This window comes from Pogona vitticeps, chromosome 2 (genome assembly GCF_051106095.1).
Source record: "Pogona vitticeps strain Pit_001003342236 chromosome 2, PviZW2.1, whole genome shotgun sequence".
NCBI classification, from domain to species: domain Eukaryota; kingdom Metazoa; phylum Chordata; class Lepidosauria; order Squamata; family Agamidae; genus Pogona; species Pogona vitticeps.
The window spans coordinates 310,457,289-310,480,176 of NC_135784.1; the positions used below are offsets into that span (position 1 = coordinate 310,457,289).

The 22,888-nt window shown below is 51.0% G+C and overlaps 1 protein-coding gene across 6 annotated transcripts; it reads right to left on the reverse strand.

Moving 5' to 3' along the window:
- Window positions 1–653: 653 nt before the first annotated feature.
- MYORG (myogenesis regulating glycosidase (putative)) lies at window positions 654–21,738 on the reverse strand. Of its 6 annotated transcripts, none has more exons than XM_072993009.2 (2): window positions 21,589–21,738; window positions 654–4,339 (listed from the first exon to the last, which is right to left on the reverse strand). In XM_072993009.2, exon 2 carries the CDS (start codon window positions 4,129–4,131, stop codon window positions 2,095–2,097), a length of 2,037 nt encoding a protein of 678 aa, XP_072849110.1. In that variant the 5' UTR covers window positions 4,132–4,339; window positions 21,589–21,738; the 3' UTR covers window positions 654–2,094. The 6 variants fall into 6 exon arrangements, with proteins under 6 accessions (XP_072849110.1, XP_072849115.1, XP_072849114.1 ...); XM_072993014.2 differs by lacking the exon at window positions 21,589–21,738 and adding an exon at window positions 21,455–21,525; XM_072993013.2 differs by lacking the exon at window positions 21,589–21,738 and adding an exon at window positions 18,421–19,866.
- Between the last annotated feature and the right edge of the window lie 1,150 nt (window positions 21,739–22,888).

Here is a 22,888-nt window from a genome sequence, read left to right on the forward strand (position 1 = left end):
GTTACTGTCATTGCAGACAAATGATGAGCAAGGCAATTCTGACCAAACAGGACCAAGAATTTCCTGGCCCCAAATGCTGCTCCACCAGGCAAGTAACCCACTGGGAAGGGACAAAACTCTCTTTCTTGGGTCATTAAAACAAAAATTGAGCCACTACCTGTCAGGGATGGTGCAGCAGGAGTCCAGAAGGGTAACTTTTCCCCACTTCTGCCCCAGCGTTGTTGCCATTCCCTGTATTCACAATATGGCCACCGCCTTGATTCCCCTTGCCTCTTTCCAGCAGGAAACGTCCTTCCACCCCCAGCCCTCCATGACTGAAGGCTCGACTTTGGACTGGATTCTTTCATAAAGCAAAAGGGACACATGGATGAGGCTCATAAGAACTCGATGGAAAAGCTCTGCAGACTTTCCTCGCTCAAGGAGACAAGAGCAGCAGCGTGAGCAAGCTTTTCCATGTACGTCAGCGTCCACGGAATTATATTTAGCTGAACTGGAGTGTTTTGTCTCCAGTTCCCCCCCCCCCCCATCATGCCTGGATGCCGCTAACTTGGATGGCTTCCCACCACCACCTCGCCAAATCCTACAAAAAACCACGACAGTGCATTCAGTCCAAGGCGTCTTCCAGAAAAAAGAAAACGGAGGCTTAACCATAGTACGGCACAGACCCGCTTCATCGAAGGAAGAAGTGTTTTATTCCGTGTCCCGTTAGTAGAGCCACATCAACGCTTCCACCCCCTGCTCTGCCCCCCCCATTTCTAGCGGTCTCATCCACATGCCGCACCCTGTGAGTCACCAGTGAGGTGCTGCGGTGTGTCTGGACAAGCCGGGCATTCTTCCTGGGAATGGCCGATGAGCCAAAAAAGTCCTTCGATGGTAAGGAAGCTTGCAAAGATCCAGAAACAGGAGAAGCAGCAACAGGGGAACAGAGAAAGGGAAGGAGGAGGAGCACAATTTACACTCCTATTTGAAACAGCTCTTGTGTCACCACAATCATAGCGGAGATATATATTTTTTTGGCTACCCAGCCACCATCTGGGCTAGCAGCGAAGGACAGGTTAATACACCGTCTTTCCACCCTGTTTAAAAAACTTCTCTGAGCTAAGTAACCTGCCCAGCCCAGGAATTAAAATGTGCAACAAGTTCTAGAGATCATATAGGCTAGCCTTGCCCAACATCAGGCAAGGAGATATACATTTTAATTTTTTATATACTCTGTGTGTATGTGTATATAGATATATATATATATAATTGGAATTATTCTTTTTAGAAAAAAGTGGTATTTCAAATAATAGCTTACTGCACTGTAAAACTTAAGGCTCGTTGTGCTGTAGCAAACCCTAGGTGCCTCCCCTTTCTGGGAAAACAGCCACCACCCCACCCCGGTCGGTCCCTTAGGAAGGTGGGCGTTCTCGCTCGTATTGCTCAGCTTCTCGTGGCTCGAAGGCTGAAGAAGCAGCTGGCAGGCAGGTAGGCAGGCAGCTCCTTCCACCCTTGCAGCAAAGGGCACTCCCAACCCAACTCCAAGCTGGCTCCTCCGGTCCGGTCCGAAGCACCAAGCTGTGGGTGGAATTCGTTCATCATCACGGACGGCGTTCAAGGTCCCTCAAAGCCACGCTTGAAAACAAAAAGGCGAAAGAAATACATTCACGAGTGTCCATGCCAAGCAACGACAAGCGGAGCCGGGTAACCCCCGGCTTTCCCAGTGGGGCCTCCTGCTTCGTCGTGCAGATCTTGGGACCCTATTAGTCTCTACCTATATGTCTAGACCACTCTCTCTCTCTCTCTCTCTCTCTCTCTCAAAGCTATATCTTTGTAGCATACTTAGAGGATTATGGTGCAGTTGGGGGTTAGACAACCTGGTCCCCTCCCAAATGCTTTGGACAACCACCCCCATCATCCCCCAGCATGCAGACTGGGAGCTTAGGGGAGTTGTAATCCAAACCACCCAGAGTACACCAGGTTGCCTATCCCACACACAATCATTCCCCATGTTCTCCTTCCGTCTCCTTTGCTCTTAGGATCCTAGAATAAGGCATGGTTAACTTTCACCGAGGATGAAAGCTTGCTGGTGGTGGCAGGGGTGGAGGAAGCCCGTTAGGACACCCAGATGAAATAAGCAACTTCATCCAAATCCACTGGATAGTCAGTCACCAAGGTGGGGGTCTTTTCAAAGAGTTCCCCCTTATAGCTCCGCCATTTGCCAGCCGGGATGTAAATGTCTCGCTCTTGCTTGCCCATCTCCAAAACGGGAGCCACCATCAGCGTGTCCCCAATCAAGAACTGGGAATCTATCTTGTGCGTCGCCTCGTCGTTGGGAGAAATCCACCAGATGGGCCGTATGATGGGGTCCCCGGTGTCTGTGATCTCCCCGGCCAACTCCAACAAGAGGGGGGCCACCAAAGACTCGTGGAGTTGCGTGAACTTCAGGGCGATATCGATCACCTCTTTACCGTAAAGCCAAGGTGGGATAGAGAACTGCATGGAGGGCATAAAGGCCGACAATTCCAGCCAACGGATGTAGAGTTCTCGGTCTGGGATCTCGACGGCGCCGTCTGTTTTGTTGGGGAAGATGTTTCCACCAATCATGTCCGCCGAGATGAAAGGGTATCCCAGCATGCTGATGGTCAAGACAGTGGGGATCAAGGACTTCAATCCGAGTTCGTAACCCCAAACCGAATCCCGGTCGATGATCCGGAAGAAGCAAGAGATATTTTGGGACTGGTAGCCCACTCGAACCTCGGCCAGCTCGTAAAAAGGGATGGCCATCTCTGTGTAGCGCCTGGACCAAACGCTGGGGTCCGACAACGGGCGGAAGGTGCTGAACTGTTTGGGAAGGTAGCTGGTTTCTCCCGCGTCAAATTTGAAGGACGAGATGCCATAGCGGCTGCGAAGTTGCCTCAGGTGGCTCTGAAACCAGTCCCTGGCGGCAGGGTTGGTGAAGTCCAAGATGGCGCCAATGCCGTTCCACCACTCCACCATAGCGGGGAGCCTTCCTGTTGGCTCCTTGATGAAAAGCTGCCTCTCGATGCCCACCCCGAAGTTTGAGGAGTTGTAGTTGACGAAGGGGTGGGTCCAAAGAGTGATCTCAAAGCCGTCTTCTTTCAGCTTCTCAAACGTTTCCGTCACATTGGGGAATTTGACCGGGTCGAAGTCGAAATCCCCATAGGCCTGCGTGTAGGCATCGTCTATTTCAATATGGCTGCAATTGAATTTATACTTCTTTATCTTTTCGGCAAAGCGCAGCAGCTTATCCTGGTCGATATCGTTCTTGTACAAAGCCCAGGTTGACCAAATGGGATACCGGAACGCGTTTTTCGAAGGGATCTTAGAAGGCTTGTAGAAGTATCTCCGCACCATGTATTTGTGGATGGAGGTGATATCGGAGCCAATACAGACCCGGTAACTCAGTTCGGGGAAAGGCTGCTTGCCTAAGGGAGGCTTATAGGGAGAATCTTTATATCTGGCTTGGAAGGTGAGGGACCTTTCGCTGGCATTGAAGCCAAGGTGGAAGGGCACGGAGTCGTTGATCTTGATGGCGGCGGCTTTGGAAGAGATCCAGTATCTCTCCAAGATGCCCCCAAAGCTGTTCCTGAAAGAATACACATCGCTGGTCACGAAAGGCATGGGCTCCTGGGACCCAGGCAGCTGAATCGGCCAGTGCTGGACGCTCATCTCACAGCCCCCGTACCAGTGAGCATCCCCCCAATACATTTTGTGCTCCACCACCGTGTCCGCTACAAACTCTTCCCATCGGACACGGTAGCACATCACCGTGTCCTTGGGGGTGACAATCTTTATGAAGAAATTGAGTTTCCCTCGGTCCGTCCGAGTGCAGGTCAAATTGGCGCCCTCCCTCGAGCAAGACTCCAAATCAAGGACCCCCGACTGGAAAGCCAGCCTGAAGACCAACTCTCCGTCCTGGTTTTTGATGGTGAACCCATCCTGCCGCAGGTCCATCTGTTCCGTCTTGAGCCGCTCGGCCTTACGGAGGGAGGCGACGTAATAGCACCAGGCGACCACCGCTGCGATGAAGAGGATGAGGCCGACCATGATGGCCACGATCATGGGTTTCAACTCTTTGGGTGGTTTTGGCTTCACCGGAGTGAAGTTCTCAGGCAGAAAGGTGTACATAGTCTGGTCTTACTTGGAACAACCCCTTCCGAAACAAGAGGTCTTTTGACACGATCCGGAATGCAGAGGGGAACCTGTCGGCAGGCAGCGTCCTTTTCCCTCGTCCGTGAGACAGGGAGTCATGCGTTTGCAAAGACAGAGGCGTTGATGTTCATTCAGACTCCTGCTTTTTTCTTTCTAGTCCCGTTCAGTCCCAGAAAGCAAACATCTGTAAGAAAAGGAAAAAAAAAAAAAGAAGGAAAATGAGGGACAGCTATCAGGAAGAAAAAAAAAGATTTTCAATAAGTTCTACACACTCTTATCCCAACAGATTAAAAAAAACTGGTCTAGGTGGTTTGGCTTCCTAATTACCAAAATTTATGGATCAAATGAACCAGAGCTTGGGAAAAATTAACTTTTTACAGACTAAATCTCCCAGAATCCAGCAGCCAGCATAGCCAGTGGTCCTGCATGCAGGCTGAGAGATTCTGGGAATTGTAGGTTTTAAAATATATTTTATATATTTTATTTCTATACTGCCCACCTGACCAATGGTCACCCTGGGCAGTTCACAATATTGACAATAGCAATAACAAACATAACAACATGAGCAACATGGCGCAGTGGTTAAAACGCTGTACTGCAGCTAAAACTGTGCTCACGACCTGGGGTTCAAATCCCAGGTAGCCGGCTCAAGGTTGACTCAGCCTTCTATCCTTCCGAGGTCGGTAAAATGAGTACCCAGCTTGCTGGGGGGGGGGGCAATGTGTAGCCTGTATAATTAAATTGTAAATCGCCCGGAGAGTGCTTGTAGCACTATGGGGCGGTATATAAGTCCAAAACAACAACAACAAAAAAAACCCATAACATCATTAGAGTGCATTAAACTAAAATAACCAAGTAGAAGAACATTTAAAAACAAATTAAAAACAGGCAGCAATTAATACATATTCCAACTTTGAAAAAATGAACCTCCCTCTCATACCCAGTGTTGGTTTTGATGTGAGGAAGGGGGGGACTTATCACACCAATGTATCTGTAAACAGAGTTTATCCACCTTCGTTCTGGATTTCAAGTGGTATCCGTCACATTAAATTTGTTTTGCTTCACCTGCTTCTTAAAACAAACAAGCTTTTAAATTAACTTTTTATGATGGGGGGAAAACATATTTGCAATTATTTTTCAAGAAAGACCATGTTTACTAATTTTGCGTTGATTTTGTTTGTTACAAGCACCATTTTTTTAAAAAAAAATGTTAAAAGGAGCTTGGATGACGGTCGATGTGGGGAGTCACAAAAGTGGGGCCTGGTGTTATGAAGTCGAGGGATGGCTGCTCCAGAAACCCAAGTCTCAGAGGCGGATGGTGGTGGTAAACCAACACCTCCCCACACACACAGCCCGGAGTTTTTTCCCTGCAATCTGTGCTTGGTGTTTTGAGAAATACTCCTTACGGTTTCGCAAGCAATTGCCTCGGACCTCAGATGAGAACCCCACAATCCCGTTCCCCTCGGCAGGCGATCTTGCGAACCTCAAAGCTGCTAAAACACATACCCGGTTACTCCAAGCGGACGTCTGAAGAACAGAGAGGGAGGAATTGCTTTGGGGGACCTATTTCCACGAAGAAGACCTCTGCAAGACAGCTTGTTCTCTCCGAGCCACGATGAAGGGACCCAAACAGCTTTAAGGGGCCACGTTCCTTCGTAAACCTCAAGGATTATGAATAAAAGGGATGATAGACTTGTCAAATCCGGTGCCACTTTTAATTGGGAGAGGCGCCCACGCGTCTGCTCTCCGGGCCACGGCCTCTCTCCAAATGCAGCCACGGGCTGGACGTGAGGGTTATTTTTATGAGCCAACCTGAGGCCCTTCATGAGATATTTCCTCATAGGCAAATGGAGCTGTCCCTTGCTGCTTTGCTTCGGCTCGCAGCTGTTGCTCTGAATAGCAAATGCAGCTGCTGCTACCAAAAAGGGGGAGGCCTGGCCGTGCTGATCCGGCCGGGACGTTCACCCAGGGCACTTGGCTGCTGTTTTCCTGGGCTTGGGCCAAACAGGGATCATGCACGTTTCCAGCGGATCCAAAGTCTCCTGGCTCCGAGATAATGAGCTTCGTGGCACAGGGGTTCCACTGCGCGTCCTGCAGTGAAAACTCTGCTCACGACCCAGGGTTCAATCCCAGGGAGCCGGCTCAAGGTTCACTCAGCCTTCCATCCTTCCAAGGTGGGTAAATCGAGGACCTCGCTTGCTGGGGGTGGGGGCCAGGGACACCCTGCATGATTAAACTGTCAACCACCCAGCGAGTGCTTTCAGCGCAACGAGGCGGTACATCGGCAGCGCAATCTGCTTTGCTAATAAGTCTAGAGTTTTGAAGACTCGTGAGGCCCGTTCACTTGATGCCTTGGCCCATTGGCAAACAGACTCCCTTTCATTTTTTTATTTGTGTATGTACACTCACTTATTTACACACTTAAAAATCTCCATGCATCCCTCTTCTGCTAACTGCAGCTGCAAGGTGATGAATCAATCCTTCAAACCAGCGTACAAAAATAGAACAGAAGCAAAAGGTGGCTCAACAATAGATTGAAACGATCTCAAAAGCCGATTTTAAAAACCAGAAGCCTTTCCAAACACGGTCCTCTGGGCTGCCCACCCGAGGTGCCACAAAGCGGCAGCCAACATGGCTTCCCTTGGGGGTGGAGACCCACACTTAAAAGGATGGCCATGGAGAAAAAGTCCCACGTTTTGTGGACTCGGCTTCTTGAAGGGGCTGAGTACGCATCCGTGGGCATGCTCTGCTGAAGAACTTAAAAGCCTGGGCAGGTTTTTACAGGAGGAAGATTATTTCCCCCCCCCCATCTCCTTTCCTCCATGCCACTTCAGAGTTTCCTCCTCAGAGATCCTGGGTGACCCCCCAACCTGGTAGAAGGCAAGTGCCACGTAGACAGAGGGGGGCTTCACAAAAGGGCAGTGTCTGGCTAACTAATAGCAAGATGTGGTTCTTACACACCATATCGCCCTGAATTTTCAGATTCCATATGGTTCTGAAAGCTAAATCAGGATCAGGCCTCATCAGAACTTAGATGAGAGACCACACTAAGGAGCTCCAGGTGGAGCTAGGTGACAATCCTGCTTGAAAGCCAGGTTAGCAGCTGACGGGAGCCTGTGGTATCAAGTGGTTACACTGCAGTCCTGCAGTGAAGCCTCTGCTCGCAACCTGAGTCCGATCCCTACAGGCTGACTCCGCCCTTCCCATCTTTCCAAGGCTGGTAAATCAGGCGCCCAACTCACCGTGGGAGCAACGTGTCACGGCACGCTTAAATTGTAGACCGCTCAGAGACTGCTTTAAGCGCCATGGCGTGGTCCATAAGCAGCAGCAGCACCCCTTTTGTGAAATGTGTGACTGAGAAAACTCAGTCGGGAGCTGAGATAGAGAGGACCGAATGTCGGGAGGTGCTATGGGGTGCTAAGGGGGCAGAGCAGACCCGAATATCATTTCAGGTAACTGGAGCCCTGGCACAAAAGCAGGCCGTGTAGAGAAAGCTAACCATTCCTACCAAGATCACACACTGGGAATGGAATAAATCTTTTCATCCCTTTAACTTTGAAGCCTTTTTGGTTGATTTCAGTAACGGGATTAGGGCAGCATTAAGAGTGATTAGCCACCGCAAGGGATTGACTTAACCAAAGGGAAGACTCGGCTGCCAAGCGCTACGAACCCGGGCATGAGGATGAAAAGAGACCCGCACAGCTGGCCACTATTGGGGTGTCGCCCTATTGAAAGCCTTCCATGAGCGGTGAATTTTGATCAACTAAATAGGCAGAGGTTGGCACAGGAACCAAATCAGCCCCTCCGGGAGGACCCACGGGCTCTGCTCTCCATGCTCAACGTTTATGGCGACCCTTTCCCCTGGCACGGATGACTGACTCTATAATGAATGGTCAAAGGGGAACCGAGGATCAGAAGGATGACAGGAAGGGGGGGGGCTGTGGCGTGGACAAAACCGCATCAGACAGAGGGGCCAGTACGGAACTGAAACAACCCACTGTCTCCATAGGATCACTGAATCAGGACAGAAGTGTAACGTAGGCTGCCAAGCAAGCCGCATCAAAGCTGAATTGTGCCAATTCAGTTTTCCAGTGTACAGTAGCTGTGGCCTCCTTTCCACTTTTTTTGGCCCAATATTCCAGCATGGATCCCAAGACCCTCATCCCATATGACTCCATATTATTTGCAGCAGAAAAAGGGAACCCTGTGTTATCTGCAGAGGATTGGCCAAGTAATTTTTTTTAATAATAATAATAATTACCTTATTTAAAGAATTCAGTGACATCTGCTTTTATAAGTTCCCCATCTGGTCAACAAGAAGCCTCTCTTTTAACCCATCCTTAAAAGAATCCTCCTAATGCAATCACATCAACAAAACCATCCGTTAGCCCTGCAGCCTCCATCTGATTGTTGTTCATCTTGGATACTGCTCTCTCTCTCTCTAAAATGATGGATGTTACCATTAAAACAAATACGAATTAATTCCACTGTAAGGAATAGTTATCATACAATCCTACAGTAGGACTACTGCAGAACTCTCAGACTAGAGGACTGTTTTATTTTGCTTACCTACCTTTCAAAAACTGAATTCGCTGTAAGTCATCCTGCCCCTGAATCCCTGTCCACAGATGCCTCGTTTACCTCTTTCCTTAACCGAGCCATCAAGGCATGACTTTTCCTAGCAGAAAACAAAGTCCAGCTGCTCTTCCTTCTCGTTCTCCTTTTTCATTCTCCAGAAACCCATCCCTCCAGCTTTTCGGCAACAACTGTACCCAGAAGACAAAGCCCAGAAAACAGGTGGCAGAAGGGCCAGCAATCCAGGAGCGCACCTGCATCTGGGAGAATATTTCAGCCCTTGGAGGAGTCACAGCTACAACCTTCAGGTGCAAACAAACTTCAAGGCTTCTGGATTGAAACTTTTTTTTCCAGCACACCCTCCCACTGGCTTGGCTTTCAGCCACAAATTTTCTTGCCCAGCCTCCCTCCAGTGCCAAGTACACAAGAACACAACGGTCACTGCCCAAAGGCGTCCGGGTTTCATAACAGAGGCAACAAAGGAGCTTGTGATGAAGGCTGGAGGAAACCGAGGCGGGTTCACGTCGGGTGTTCGTCAGCCTCTCCAAGGGTCTACAGGGATGTCATCCAGCTCTGGGCCACAGCCTTGGGTGCGCTTGAGAGCCACTGAGAAAAAGGCGCTTCTCCACTCCAAAAGCGTGAAGCGTCTGACCAGAAACTCCTGACAGGGCTTTCCAAAACTGTCATCGGAAGCAAGCTGGAGCAAAGGAAATGCACAAGCCGCAAATCCGTCTTTCGCTCTGCAAAGGCTCAGGGGATCTCAGGGAGGGGATCTGGGGCATTCAAAGCAAAAGGCGCAACTGGACCGGCGTGGATTGCACACTAAAAGTTTTGAGCTGGGGTAAGGGAGGGCCCCGTGCGAAAAACCTGTGAGTTTTTTAATATGTTCTCTCCCCGTACCCTATTTTGGAAAATACAAAGCCTTTTCCAACTTTTTTTATGCCATAAAATGGGGTGCAAGTTCCCAATCCTCAAAACAAAACTGCAAAAGAGTGTGCTTTAATGTCTTCGAAAAAAAGCGAGAAAGAAAGTACTTCTGCAAAAGGGGTTGGAAACTTGCCCTCCAGGACCATCTGAAGTTGCCGACCCCCATTTCCCCCCCCCCTCATCTTTTATGCCATATACTTGCTGGTGCATTCTATGGTATTTGCAACAGTGGATAGGAGGTAGATTACCCTAAACCTAAACTGGTGCCCTCTAGGTCTCTTGGATTACAACTCCCATCACACCCCCACCCAGTTCCACTGGGCTGCTTGTGAGGATCCAGACTTTGCAATTAAAAAAATCAATAACAATAGTAACGGGGACAGGCAGGAGAATGAGAAATCGTTCCCCTTCGCTTGGCTTCCTCTGGATAAATTCCTGGAGAGTACAGTAAGTCTGCCTGTCTAACCCTTTCGGTCTGGCCTAGCGCAGCCCTTCTGATGTTCTCAGAATGGAAAGAGAATCAGCAGCGCCCCTGTGTTTATTCGGAGAGAGGACCAGCCATCGACCGTGGTGGGGATTGACCGACTGGCAGCCGCTGCCGTAGCTGGGGATTCCACACAGACCACGAGAGCGACTAAAAAAAGGCACACAGATACAACCAGAGGAAAACTATACTGTCCAAATACAATGAAAGAGATCAGAAGAGCAATTAACACCAAAAGCACCTTTTATGAACTGGCTGCAGAGCCCCAGAGGGTTGGGGGTTCGATTCCCCCACTGGGCCTCCCAGGACAAGAGCCAGCCTGGGTGGCCTTGGGCCAGCTGCGCGGAAGTCCCAGGGAATGGACCCCGCAGGGCTACAGGGGCTGCTTTGGTGGAAATCTTCAAATCCAGATAGCTTTCTATGAACTTCAAAACTGCTTATAGGAAAAACAAAACAAAGCAGAAGAACTTGGTTTTTTTTAAAAAACACACACAATTTCTTCTGATTTGTTTTGCTTTTCCTATAAGCAGTTTTGAAGTTCATGAGCCACTTCCAGCATTTAGCTTTCCTCTTCCTTTATGAAAGCTATCACGACCACTGATGGGCATTTAGTCACTCAATGCTTTGCTTCTATCCAGTTTTATTGATTTTGGTTTTACTGCACAGTACTTTGTGGCTTCATTTACTGTAATAAGTCATCTTGCAACTATTGTATACTAAAGAAAGCCCATCAGTATTATTATAAAGGAAATAGCAAACGCGCAGATCACCCAAGAAAAACCACTTGTAAACACATGCATGCGTGGGCGCGCACACCTCATTTCCAACTCCGAGCCAACTCTTTCCTTGGTCTAGCTGCCTCTCCTCTCCTCCCCAAACCATGCCCTGCTCCGCTGTTTACCTCTTAGAACCTGTCTCTCCTTAGCTTCCTCCAGGATCCCAAAGTAAAGATATGGAGCCCCCAAGGGGTATGGTCTACTCATTGGCGGCTTATTCCCTGGTCCCGAGTCACTCCGTGACCGAAGGGTTCAAAGTTGGAGGAGGTCCCCAACAGCACTCTAAAGTCAGAAGACCTTAAAATGAAGACCAGGGGACGTTGCTGGCTCACTGGGGGTGCAGATTTGCCTCCCCCCAGGTACCACAAATCTGTATCTTTGTGGGTCATGTCGTTTTTAAATGAAAAAAAAAAACACCACAATATTAGCTTGCAAAGTGTCAAGACCTAAATGTCTGTTGTTATCGCTGCACCATTCATAAAGCGACACCATGCAAGGGAAAGTTCTGGAAGCTGACCCCCTTTTTAAAACTCCAGTTATCCATTTCTCACCCAAACACAAAGCAATGGTCAGGGCTGTGTTTCAACGGGTGTGAACGGTTATGAGTCGAAGAGGGCATCCTGTAGACCAGGGGTCTCCAACCTTGGGCCTCCAGATGTTCTTGGACTACAACTCCCAGAAGCTTTCACCACCACTTCTGCTAGCCAGGATTTCTGGGAGTTAAAGTCCCAAGATCATCTGGAGGACCAAGGTTCGGGACCACTGCTGTAGACCCTCTCAAATGCGGCCATGGGTGTTGTCAACATTCAGACTGCCCTTTGCTCGGTCAAGCTTGGCCTCCCTTTTTCCTGCTGGCAAATGCGAGCATGATATTGGGGCAGCCATATTGGGACGTTTCCTGGCATTCTGAATTGTGGATACAGAAGCGCAATATCCCACATTCATAATCACAAGGTTTTTTTCCAAAGAGAATTAAATTAGGATAACTCATTGAGGAGTGTTAGAATGAAACATGACTTTGCACCGTTTTGCGAGGTGCGAAGTAACCAGCAACCTGATCTGGCCGATTTTTCCTCCGCTTTAGGAACACCTCTCATCATCGAGATGGATTTATGGGTAATAGAAAGTAAACCCGTTTGTCTCAAGATTTAGAGCCCATTGGTCGTTCTGTGCCTTCAGTTCAGGACTGACTCACAGGGACCCTAACGGGGCTTTCCAAGTAAGTGAGATATTTAAGGAGCAGTTTTACTGGTTCCACGGTTCCCCCAGAGAGTTTCAGTGGCCGAACAGGGATTCGAACCCAGGACCACCTCCTGAGTTCTAGTCGGTCGCTCTATCCACGACACCACACTGGGAGCCCATGCCCACAGATGATTTTGTTGTAATGGGTTTTTCTGTTCCGGCCCCAGGAGACACTGCCTCTGTGCATACACAGAGTGTCCCTTTCTCATGACCACGGCAGAGTGCCAACATCCACATGGTGACAAACAGCCGATTCACCTAGCATTGCAATTGTGCTGTAAACACCGCCTTACTTAAGGTCCCCGTGCCACAGCCGTTCTGTTTCCAAGCCTATGACGTCTCCCTACTGGAAAGCCAAGGTTAAAAATAAGACGGGCTGTTATCGTTCCACTCGGCCGAGGCAGAGGGCTTCTCATTTTCCCGGCGGCTGCCAAGCGGGTCGGTCGAGCTGCAAAGGTTTGGCAGCTTCCCAAACAGGCCGGCAGTCGATAAACTTCAATCAGGTGTCTGGTGGCTTTAAACAAAAGCAGCCGAAGGCTGTCCAAGGAGCTCCCAAGGCCTCACTTTCAGGGCCAGAGGTTCTCCGGGTTAAGGAGGCCAAGGGCCGCGCGTGTCCATAGCTTTGCCTTTGGACTTCTTCCGGCAAGAGGGCTTGGGTTTTGCAAAATTTTGAGTATTTTAGTAAGAGCGAAGGAAGGAAGGAGTTGATGATGGATAGATGGAAGGAAGGAAGCAGCTCATGATGAATGGAAGGAAGGAGATGATGATGGATAGATGGAAGGAGCTCATAATGAATGGAAGGAAGGAGCTCATGGTGGAAGGGAGGGAGGTTATTAAAAATGGGCAACACAGCCGGCAGTGGTCCTCACCCTTGATTCTTCTGGAACTTGTCTTCTGAACCTTGGGTTACCCAGGTGTTCTTGAACTGCAACTCCCAGAAGCCTTCACCATCAACTGCGTTGGCTGGGGTTTCTGGGGATTAAAGTCCAAGAACATCTGGGTTACCCAAAGTTGGGAAACACTGTTCTAGACGTTTTGTCTTGGCCATTTATAGACTATCCCACAGATTGCAGAGCAAAGTGCAAGAAGTGTTTTAAAAGAATTGGGAAAATGGAGCATAGACTTCTCCAGCTTCGTCAGGTGGGCCGAAAGAGTCAAATTTTGGCCGACGGGTGAAATGAAGACCACCAATCACGGTGGCCATTGGGACCCCATTCCTATTCTGGGTTGCAACCGACAGACACCTTAAAGGGTTGGTCGATGACGGTGATGGCTCCTTAGTTGAACACGAAAGCATCTGGAGGAGCAAAAGCTGAGAAGCCTTGTTTCGGTGAAAGTTGGCGAGGGCGGTTCCTGTGACCTGCTCCGTTTAGAGCTGAAGCACAGGTCTTGATAAAGGAAAAGCAAGAAAACACCACCACCAACAAGCAAAACAAAATAACCACAAGAGAAGGGAGGGTTTATGGGCATAAACCTTGCAGCTAGAAAGTTCTCCACTCAGTTTATATATTAAAGGATTTTCCAGAAGTTCTGGATGGGAAAGATCTCTAAAAATCAGAGAGATGTTAACTCTAGCATTGGGAAAAGCCTTTCCTTCGGTCCCGCCACCCTCCCAGGCATGCTTGGTGGGGACACAGGCAAGGGCTTTCTCTGGGGCTGCTCCCAGGCTCTGGAACTCCCTCCCACTGGAGGCTCTCCTTCCGCATTCAGCCAAATAGACCTTTCTTTTCAGACAGGCTTGGCTGAGCGCTGGGATTTGTCTCTGAGCCTAATAGGCTGAACAAGGAGATTTTTTAAAGGGAGCATGTTATTCTGCTTTTTACTTGCGTTTTTAATATCGTTCTTATTAAAGAGTTTGAATATATTGGTTTATTTCTTTTTAAATATTGCAAAAAAAATTCTGTTTGGCTTTTAGCTTTCTTTCTTTTAAATACTGTACTCTAAGCTGCCTTGGATCCTTTGGGCCCAAGGCAGCAAATGCATGCATGCATGAACGAATGAATAAATAAATAGTAGCTTTTCCAATTTATTCTTAATAAGATGGAGGGGCACAGGATAAGTCAGGAGTTTTTAAAAAAATACCGATTGAGGTCAGGTCTGAGGTGTATGCAGAACTTTCAGCCAATTAAAACCATGGGAGAATTTCGAGATCCAGTAAGTTAAGTGCAGGTAGAAGCACATGTTATATTTTCCAGATTGGCAAAACAGTGAAGGACTTGGCCCCTGGCTTCCCACAAGGTACCATTTGACCCCACATATGCCAACATGGTTGAAAGCCGCTTTGGGTCCCTTGCTGGGAGAAATGCCGCATATAAATAAAACAAACAAATAAATAATAAGACAAAGGGCCTGGTAAAAGCCTCACACCCCCAAAACTCTGGCCAACCGTCAGGGCTATCATTTCACAATGAGGACTAGTAACAAGATGCTTTTTTAGAATCATCTACCGTATTTTTCGCTCCATAAGACGCACCTTTCCATAAGACGCACCGATTTTTTAGGAGAAGAAAACAGGAAAATATAATCTGTTTTCTTCACTCCATAAGACGCACAGACTTTCCACCCCCCTGTTTTGTGGGAAAAAAGTGAGTCTTATGGTGCAAAAAATACAGTACTTAAAGGAGACGTCGTTCTCAACTACGAGTGCCGATGCACAAACTCTAAAATGGTTTTCCTGCTTTTCACGTGATAAAATTCAATTTCCGATGTTTCAAGCAGCTGACTTCCACAACCACCACTATTTCTAGGTTCACTAGAAAGGAAAGAGGAATGGAGCCGGCATGGCGTGGTGTTTTTTTGGCTTAGTTATTATCCGAAAAGGCCCAGCCGCGCTCTCAAGATTGCTGTGCGGATAAAAGAAGGTGGGCCATGCCACAGACTCCACGATTTCTGGAAGAAGGATGAGATTTTTTTTTTAGAAGTAATTCAATAGCAAACTAGACTGTGCCCTGACACAGCACACCATGTTGCGGCGTGAGGTTGAGGCGCCTTCCATTTATCTGGTGGCTGCAAAAAGGACCTTTCTTGGACTACAAAACCCAGTATCCACCAGCCAACCATCAAAAAGCTCCTTTTGGCTAACAAGTTCCCAATTCTGGGAGCTGTTGCACGCAATAGTCGTTTTTCTAAGCTCTGATTCTGATCCCGTCCTTGACGAAAGCACAGCCGTCCTTTGCTCTTTTTAGAGGACAACCAAAATTCCCTCCGTTGAGGGGCAAACAACACACTACACTCGCTTGTGGGCAACCAAGGTCAAACTACAAGTTCTATTCAGCATGCATGTCAGGCAGCTGCTTGCAGATACTGTACTCATTGGCTTTCCTCTTCTCCCCAGAAAGAGGAGCAGCAGAGTTCGGGTCAGAATCCTGGCCTAGGGAGGGACAACTCCCTGGCCTTTGTATTCACCCATCATGTTCCTACTCTGCTCCCTTGCCTCCCAGTTAATTGGTTTAATCTCTGTGTCTTGGTAGAGAGCCGAAACGGTCACAGGGGCAATTAGACAGCAATTTCCTTACTAATGCGGGAAGCAGAAAAATGAGCAGGATCTGCAAAGGGGAAAATGTTTCCCTGGAACGCCGCAAGGGACAGCTCAGCAATAATGGTTCAAGGCAAAATAAATACGAAATAGGTCGGAGAAAATGCAAGGATAACAAAAATGAAAGACATCAAACAGGAAAGGACCCACGGGGTGTGAATTCTTTGTGAAAAGGGACCAAGCGAAGGAGGGTGGCTACAAAGAAATCGGCCATGGAGGCCACCCCCTTCCACGTTCCTGCCCCACCTGCAAGAGAGGTCCCCCCCCCGCTGTGACGCTTTCCCTCCTTAGCCTGAGCGACGCCGACAGCCAGCCAGACGACGCACGGTCGCAGGCACGGACCGAAGCCAGCAATGATGCAGCGGAGTGTGTTGACATCAGGGTCGTATGCCACAGCGACAGCCGGGACGGGACAAAGAGGATGAGCAGAGGAGACACCCTTGCACCCGTGGGGGTGGGGGTGGTTGAAGGCAGCCCCCCCCAAGAAGCAGCCCCCCCACACACAGCCAGAAGCGAGACAGAAGGTCGTTCAAGGTGACCTGCAGAAGCACACAAAACAAGCTGTCCTCCTTCTCCGGACTTGTGAATGCTTTCCATGCTGGTCTTCAAAGCCTCCAAAGAACTGCACCACGACTGCTTTCTGGCTGGGCAGGCGTGCAAGACGTTTAACTGAGGCTGCAGAGGAACGAAGGTGAGCGAAAAGAGAAGGTGGGCCACAGCCCCCCGGCCCCCCATGGACTGCAGGAGGGCCATGGTGGGGAGACCCTATTGTAAGCCCCCAGGCTGCTTCCTTCCAGCCCCTTGTTCTCTGAGGTCCTCAGACTAAGGGGCCCACATCCAGCCAAAATGAGATAGGCCTATTTGTTGATGACAGAGTAGGGCCCTCTGTTCCTTAAAATGACCCCTTTCTCTACGACCATGGTGTCTTTGCTCTCTCCAGAGATTAGGCAATTTTTTTGGGGGGGGGAGAATGGAGTTCCAAGAACCATCTCCCCCCCCCCCGAGCCAGAATGGGCCACCAGCCACAGTGGCCAATGAGTCAAGATGGGACACGCTGAACATTTTAAAAAATAAAATTAGGTGCATTTAGGCAAGGCAGCCCTGGAAACGTGCATCCGTCTTTTAAAAATGAGGCTTGAACAGCGGTTTACTAAAAGCCGCTGCAAAATAATCAGCTCCGGCCAAGTCTGAAAATATCGCAACAAGACTGGCAGTCAAGCCATGGAATAAACCAAGGAGAGAATGGGACCTGCATCAAAATAACAGTTGCGCAATATGTAAAAAATTAATATGAGAGGGAGTTGGCGTCGGCAGATCCTGTGGCTTGCTCCACCTCACTTCACCAGATCCAGTAATTTACACTGCCTTTATTTTATACCCATTGAAATCCGTGGGCTCTGTAACTGTAAGTCAAAATAATAACGTTTATCATCATGGGAGCAGTTTGCCAGATTCTGATTCACAAGCTACTGTATTATAAGATATAAGGAGTTGTAAGAACAATAGAAATGCCCATTATAAATCTTCTGACGGTGTATTCAAGACCTTGTCCACAGTAACCAATGAGTTCTAGCAAGGTTTCTTCCTACCAAATCTTAGCTACCTATTCCAGATCAAACCACCTTCAAACACTTTGCATCACAAAAATGTTGACCTGCAAACATCCATTTCTTCCCAAACAACTGTGAGGCCTGTAGGTCAGCCCAGAAGAACAAGGAAGCCCAAAGAGGTGGTGGCTAAAGATGAGGTCCCTGTCCTTGCTAATCAGGGGGCACTTAGGGCTTCCACCCTACCCAACCCTTGTTCTGCTATGCCAGTCTGCTCCATCCTCTAATGCTCAATCAATTCTGGCTCCCCAGAGGCTTTCATCTCTAAGCCAGAAAGCGACAGCCAAAGCTGGCTCTCCTCTGGATGTGAATACAGTAATTGTGGCCTGTCCCTAAAGCTTTACTCTCACATCTTTCCTTGAAGCATGAAAGGGTTATCGTCCTCTGACAGGAAATGGCAGATCAGAGGGTTCTTCAACCACAGACCTCCCCTGTTAAAAGCATTCCAGTCATTCACCTCTCCTGACATCTAATTAGAAGGAGATAAGAGCCTGCAGCCCACAAAGATCTTCTCTGAATCAAGCTACCAGCCATGCATTACCGCTGCCTCCTCCGGAGAAGTCCTGCGCCCAAGGTGTGCCTGCCGAGAGAGCGCGACCCAGGAACCCCACCGACTCACTTTGGGAAGACTGAAAAATGGAACGGCCAACGGCATCCTCCAGATGCCTCCTCAGGAGTAAGCCCCCTTGTACAATATAGACAAGACAAAGAACTACCTAGTTTTATTTATATATATATAATCACTGCAGCCAGAATTCTTTATGCCAAGAATTGGAAGAAACCAGAGATACCGAAACAAGAGGAACTAATGGAGAAGATACGGGAGGCGGCGGAAATGGAAAATTTAACAGAAGTGCTGAAAGACTGTCCCATACAAAAGGCTACTGAATGATGGGATTTATTATATAAATGGCTTAAATCACCAGATAGAGCTTGAATAACATCGATTTAAACTAAGATATAACTGTAAGTTAAAACTTGGAGGGCAATCAAATTATAGAAAAGCGGAAAGTCGATTTGATATTGCAACATGAATAGAGTGGACGACAGTACATTTTGTGTTCTCCTGCCCCTCCTTCCCCCCCCCCAATATCCCCCTTTACCTTCTGTACCCCTTACCTTATCCCAAGTTGTCAATTTTTTTAAAAAAGAGGAGTAAGTCCCCTTGTGTTTTGGGGCCCCCGATTCCTCGGCGAGCACACCCAAAATCTAGAATCACCCAGCAGAGGCATCCACAAACCCAGACTCCGTGTTCCAGGTGGCGAGACGTCTCGGAGCGACGGCCAGCCCCGTCGTGATCACTTGCAACGAGCGATTTTCCCGAGCGGTCCCGGGTGCTGCCTGTTGATCAGCCGCTCGCTCCAGCTGGCTCTAACAGGGGACTGCTGGGTCCCCATGGAAAAAATTAATAACCGGTGATGCTTTGGACTTCCGCGCTCCCCTTGGCCCCTTGCAAGAAGAGGCAAAGCCACCAGAGGTGCTCAGCGTCACCCCGCCCACACCTTCACAACTGCAACGACCGGCAGGCAAGCCAGCAAAGGCGCACGGCCTCTGCTCTCCCGCCTGCTTCACGCCATCTCTTGCTGGGTCTGGTTTTGAAAATCGCTTCAGCATTTGTACCTGTTCCTTCTTGGTTCTCTATGTTTGCATTCAGGGGCACTTTTTAAAAAGGCACAAACAACTTTTGTGGGCCAAGTCAAGTTTCTCGGGGGGGGGGCCTCGCCCTGTCCATCGGGAAGTACTCAGGTCAACGTTTACCCTGGAGAACGCGAACGTCGATGGGTGGAAAGGAGGACCGGCGCTCCGAGCCCTGGCAACCTCACAACTTGACAAATACAGGGCTGGTCTTTACCTCCTTTCTGCTCCCCCTGCACAGAGCCCCTATCATCACAATCCTCCTCCTCCTCCTCCTCCTCTCAGAATCCATGTCTGCCTCACTTCAGCTCAAAAGATGAATTATTAATCTCAGAACGCACGAAGTGGGAAGGGACCCCTAAGGATCACGGAGTCCAACTCCCTGTCCAGGAGGCCCAGAGGAGGAATCGAACTCCGAACCCCTCTGGCTCAGCAGCCAGAGCTCCTTCAACCGCTGGTGCCCTCCCTGCTTTCTATCCATGGTCACCTCCTCTACTTCCGCCCTCCTGGGCCAAGTCGAAAACTGGAGCAGGAAACGGGGGTTCTTCTGTTCCCTTTGCACAGAGCAAGAGCTGGGAGATGAGGAGGAAGTAACTTTGAAAGAGTAACTTCTCCAAACTTTAGAACGGATAGGTGCAGATATGGTGGCAGGGAGCTGCTAAATCACAGGGACCAGGCAGATACTGTGTACAGTTTACAAGATCCTTTCTTATATATTTTTCCTTCAGTAATCTGAAAGTAAGATAGACTTCTGGAGATAAGGGGTCCCTTCTCTCTTTAGGCTGTTTCCATGGCACAACTCAATCTAGGTCTTGACTTCGCCAGTTCCCGATGCTTTGCCCGGCGTCCCCACACCCTTCGCATGGACACAAGCTGGATCCTCAACAGGCTCCAGGGGAGACACACAGCATGTGGAGGCCCCCAATTCAACCCTCCAGTTTTTTAAAAAAAGGGGGGGGTCCGTGAGCAGGTAGTGGGGGACGTTTTCTTGCCTGCTGCCCTGATGCAGAGCAGACAATCCTGAGCCCCAAAGGAAGACGAGATAAAGCACCGATTGATGCACAATCACCGAAAGAGAGAGAGAGAGATGTTGCGGGCGGGGTATGTAGCAGGATCCTCACCCCCATGTTGGAAGGCCCACACTTCTGGGTGGTTGCTTTTTTATCTCTTGCAACCATCACACACTTCTCCCCCCAAGGAACACCAGTTGGCCTCCATGGCCCTCTTCCTTTCCACCTTACAACCACCCTGCGAGGTAGGGTCAAGGGCTCATTATGGACGGTGATCCATACTCCCTCGCCCAGGCTCCCCGGTGGCCGGGGGGGGACGGACACCTTCCAGTTGGTTGTCCTTTACGGCCCGGCCACTGGTTTCCAATGGGCTGAGATTGGAGGCCCTGGTGGCCCCCAAAAGGACCCGCCACCCCTTTGAACCCATCTCGCCTCCAAGAGAAGGCAAAGAGGGTCTTCCCAGCCCCAGTCGAATAGGGTGGCCAGCAGCGACCCTGCTGGAATGCAAACACTTTTTTGGGGGGGGGGGGCGGCTGGGTCTTGAATGGGCCATGGAGAGCCATTAGGCCGACAAAAGACCCGCTCCTGGCCCAGAAGAGCATCAGCTGCCGAAAGAGTTTGCAGAGCTGCAGGCGAGCAGCCCAAGGCAGCCTTTTGGGGCTTCTCTTTCGGAAGAGGAGGAGGAGGAGGAGACGGTCAGAGGAAGGGTCCCGCGATCCACACCGGCCACTACAAGGCACACCGTCCGGGTTTCTTTACTCTGGAGGAAGTGGAGCCGCCTAGGGGGAGATGACCGACCGGCCGAAGGCTGCCCAATGTGGGGGCGGGGGGCGGCGCCCCCGCCGGGCTTTAGGAACCAGAGGCCGGAGCAAAGTCCTCAAAGGGCCGAATATTGCCCCCCGGGGGGAGGGGGGGAAGGACGCGTTCAAAGGCGGCTCTCGGTCCCCCCCCCCAAAGGTCCTGAGCCTCCGAGCCCTGGGGCGGCGGGGGGGGGGAAGGGAAGGACCCTTGGCCGCCCCGTCCTTCGGCCCCCGTCCTGCAAGAGGGTGCCCAGGCTGCCCGCGGGGCTCCGGCCACGACGGGGCTGCCTCCCCGGCCTGGGGGGGCCAAAAAGGAGGAAGAGGAGGAAGAGGGAAGCAGCAGCCGCCACACACCCCCCAGGGGGACAAGGGCACCGGCCGGGCGGCGGGTCCTCCTTCCCCGGGGGAGAGAGCGCGCGCGGGGGCGGCGGGGGCGGCAGGCGGGCCGCCCGGAAGGGAGAAGGAGGAGAAGGGGAGCGAGGAGGAGCGGAGGCGGCGCCCGGATCGGGCCTGAGGCTGGGGGGGTCGCAGGGGGGGAGGTTTCTAGGGGATCCCCCCCACCGCCCCCCTCCCCGCCTTTGCAAGAGCAACCACCCCCAGGAAAGGGGCACGGACAGCCCCGGGGAGGGAGGGGGGAGGGAGACCCTCCTGCTCTCCCCACCCCCACCACCACCACCCTCCCGTCCGGCAGCTGCAGCCGGGTCTCACCGCTGGCGGAGGAGGCGCCCAGCCCGGGGGGGGGGCGAAGGAGGAGGAGGAAGGTCGGCCCCGAGGCGCCTGCAAGCCGGCCAGCAGAGGCGACCCCTTCCCGCCCGTCCCGCCCCGCTTGCTCGCTTGCTTGCCTGCTCGCTCGCTCGCCTGCCCGCCTGTCCGGCCCGCGGGCCAGGGGCGGCGCGTCTCGTGGCGGCCCCGCGGGCGCATCCCCTCCTCGTCCTCCTCGGCGGCGGCGGCATCGGGGCCCGGGCGGCTCTCCAGGTGTGAGGAGGGGCGGGGGAGGGAGGGAGGGAGGGGACGAGGGGGCGGGGAAGAGCAGGCCGGGAAATGTAGTCCGCCCCTCCCTCCCCCCCTCCCCGCGCCGAGCCTTTCCTCCAGCCAGCCAGCCAGCGAGGGAGCGACGCGGAGCCTCCACGCCGAGGGGCAGTCTACCCCGTCATTCGCTAGCCGGGGTGGGGTTTGGAGCCGCGGGTGGAGGCTCGCCTGCCTGCCTGCCTGCCTGCCTGTCCGCCGGACGGCTGAGCGCCGCTCGCCCCTCGCGAGGTGACACCACCAGAAAAAAGAAGGGAGGCAAAGAGGCAACGAGGCTGAAAGCGCAAAGCAGACCCGAGAAGCTCCTGCAGGAAAGGCAGCCGCGGAAGAGGGTTTCAAAACGGCTGGGCCGGGGCACCACCAGCAGCAAACCTGTATTTGCCCCAAATCGTGTTCACCAAACGACGGATTATTGGGGGGGGGGGGGAAGGAGGAGGACCAGAAGGACTTCTCCAAGATCTTTGGAGAGCCAACTTTGAGAAGACGATCCATCGATCCTCCTCGAGGAGACACCAGGGCCGCCTCCATCCCCTCCTGATGGAGCTGGGGATTTGTTGCTGGGCCTCTAATTCTCATGTGAAGGTTTGGGCCAGTCCAGCCGGAGGCAGACCTCCCAGACGTGTCCCGCTAGGCAGTCTGGCCAGGTGGACGCAGGTGACGCCAGAATTCCACCCCCCTGCATTGTTCCCCTGGTGTTCTGAGTAACCACCAACATTTGGAAGAGAGCCTCCACTTTTAAGAGCAGCAGGAAGAGGAAAGCGTGGCGGCCTTGGCTTCATGCTGGGAGGCTTCCATTCAGCCCCTGGCTAGAGGAGGCTGGATGCCACCCGGTCCAGGAATCATCTCATGGACTAGCAGAAGGCTCGCTGAGATCCTCTCGTCTAGGTCATGCTGAATTACGGGCTCACACTGTACTTCCCTGTTGGCTACGCTGACTTATAAGAGTCTCGGGTTCAGTCTGTTCTTAAAGCATGTTGGCTTTCCAAAAACCGACTCTTCACTATTGTCTTTCAAATAAATAGGTGCTTCACATCTCTTCAGAAACCCTTGGAGGCAGGAGGGGAAACACACATTAGAAACAGGCAATTCAGCAAGACACATAAACAAAAGAAAATG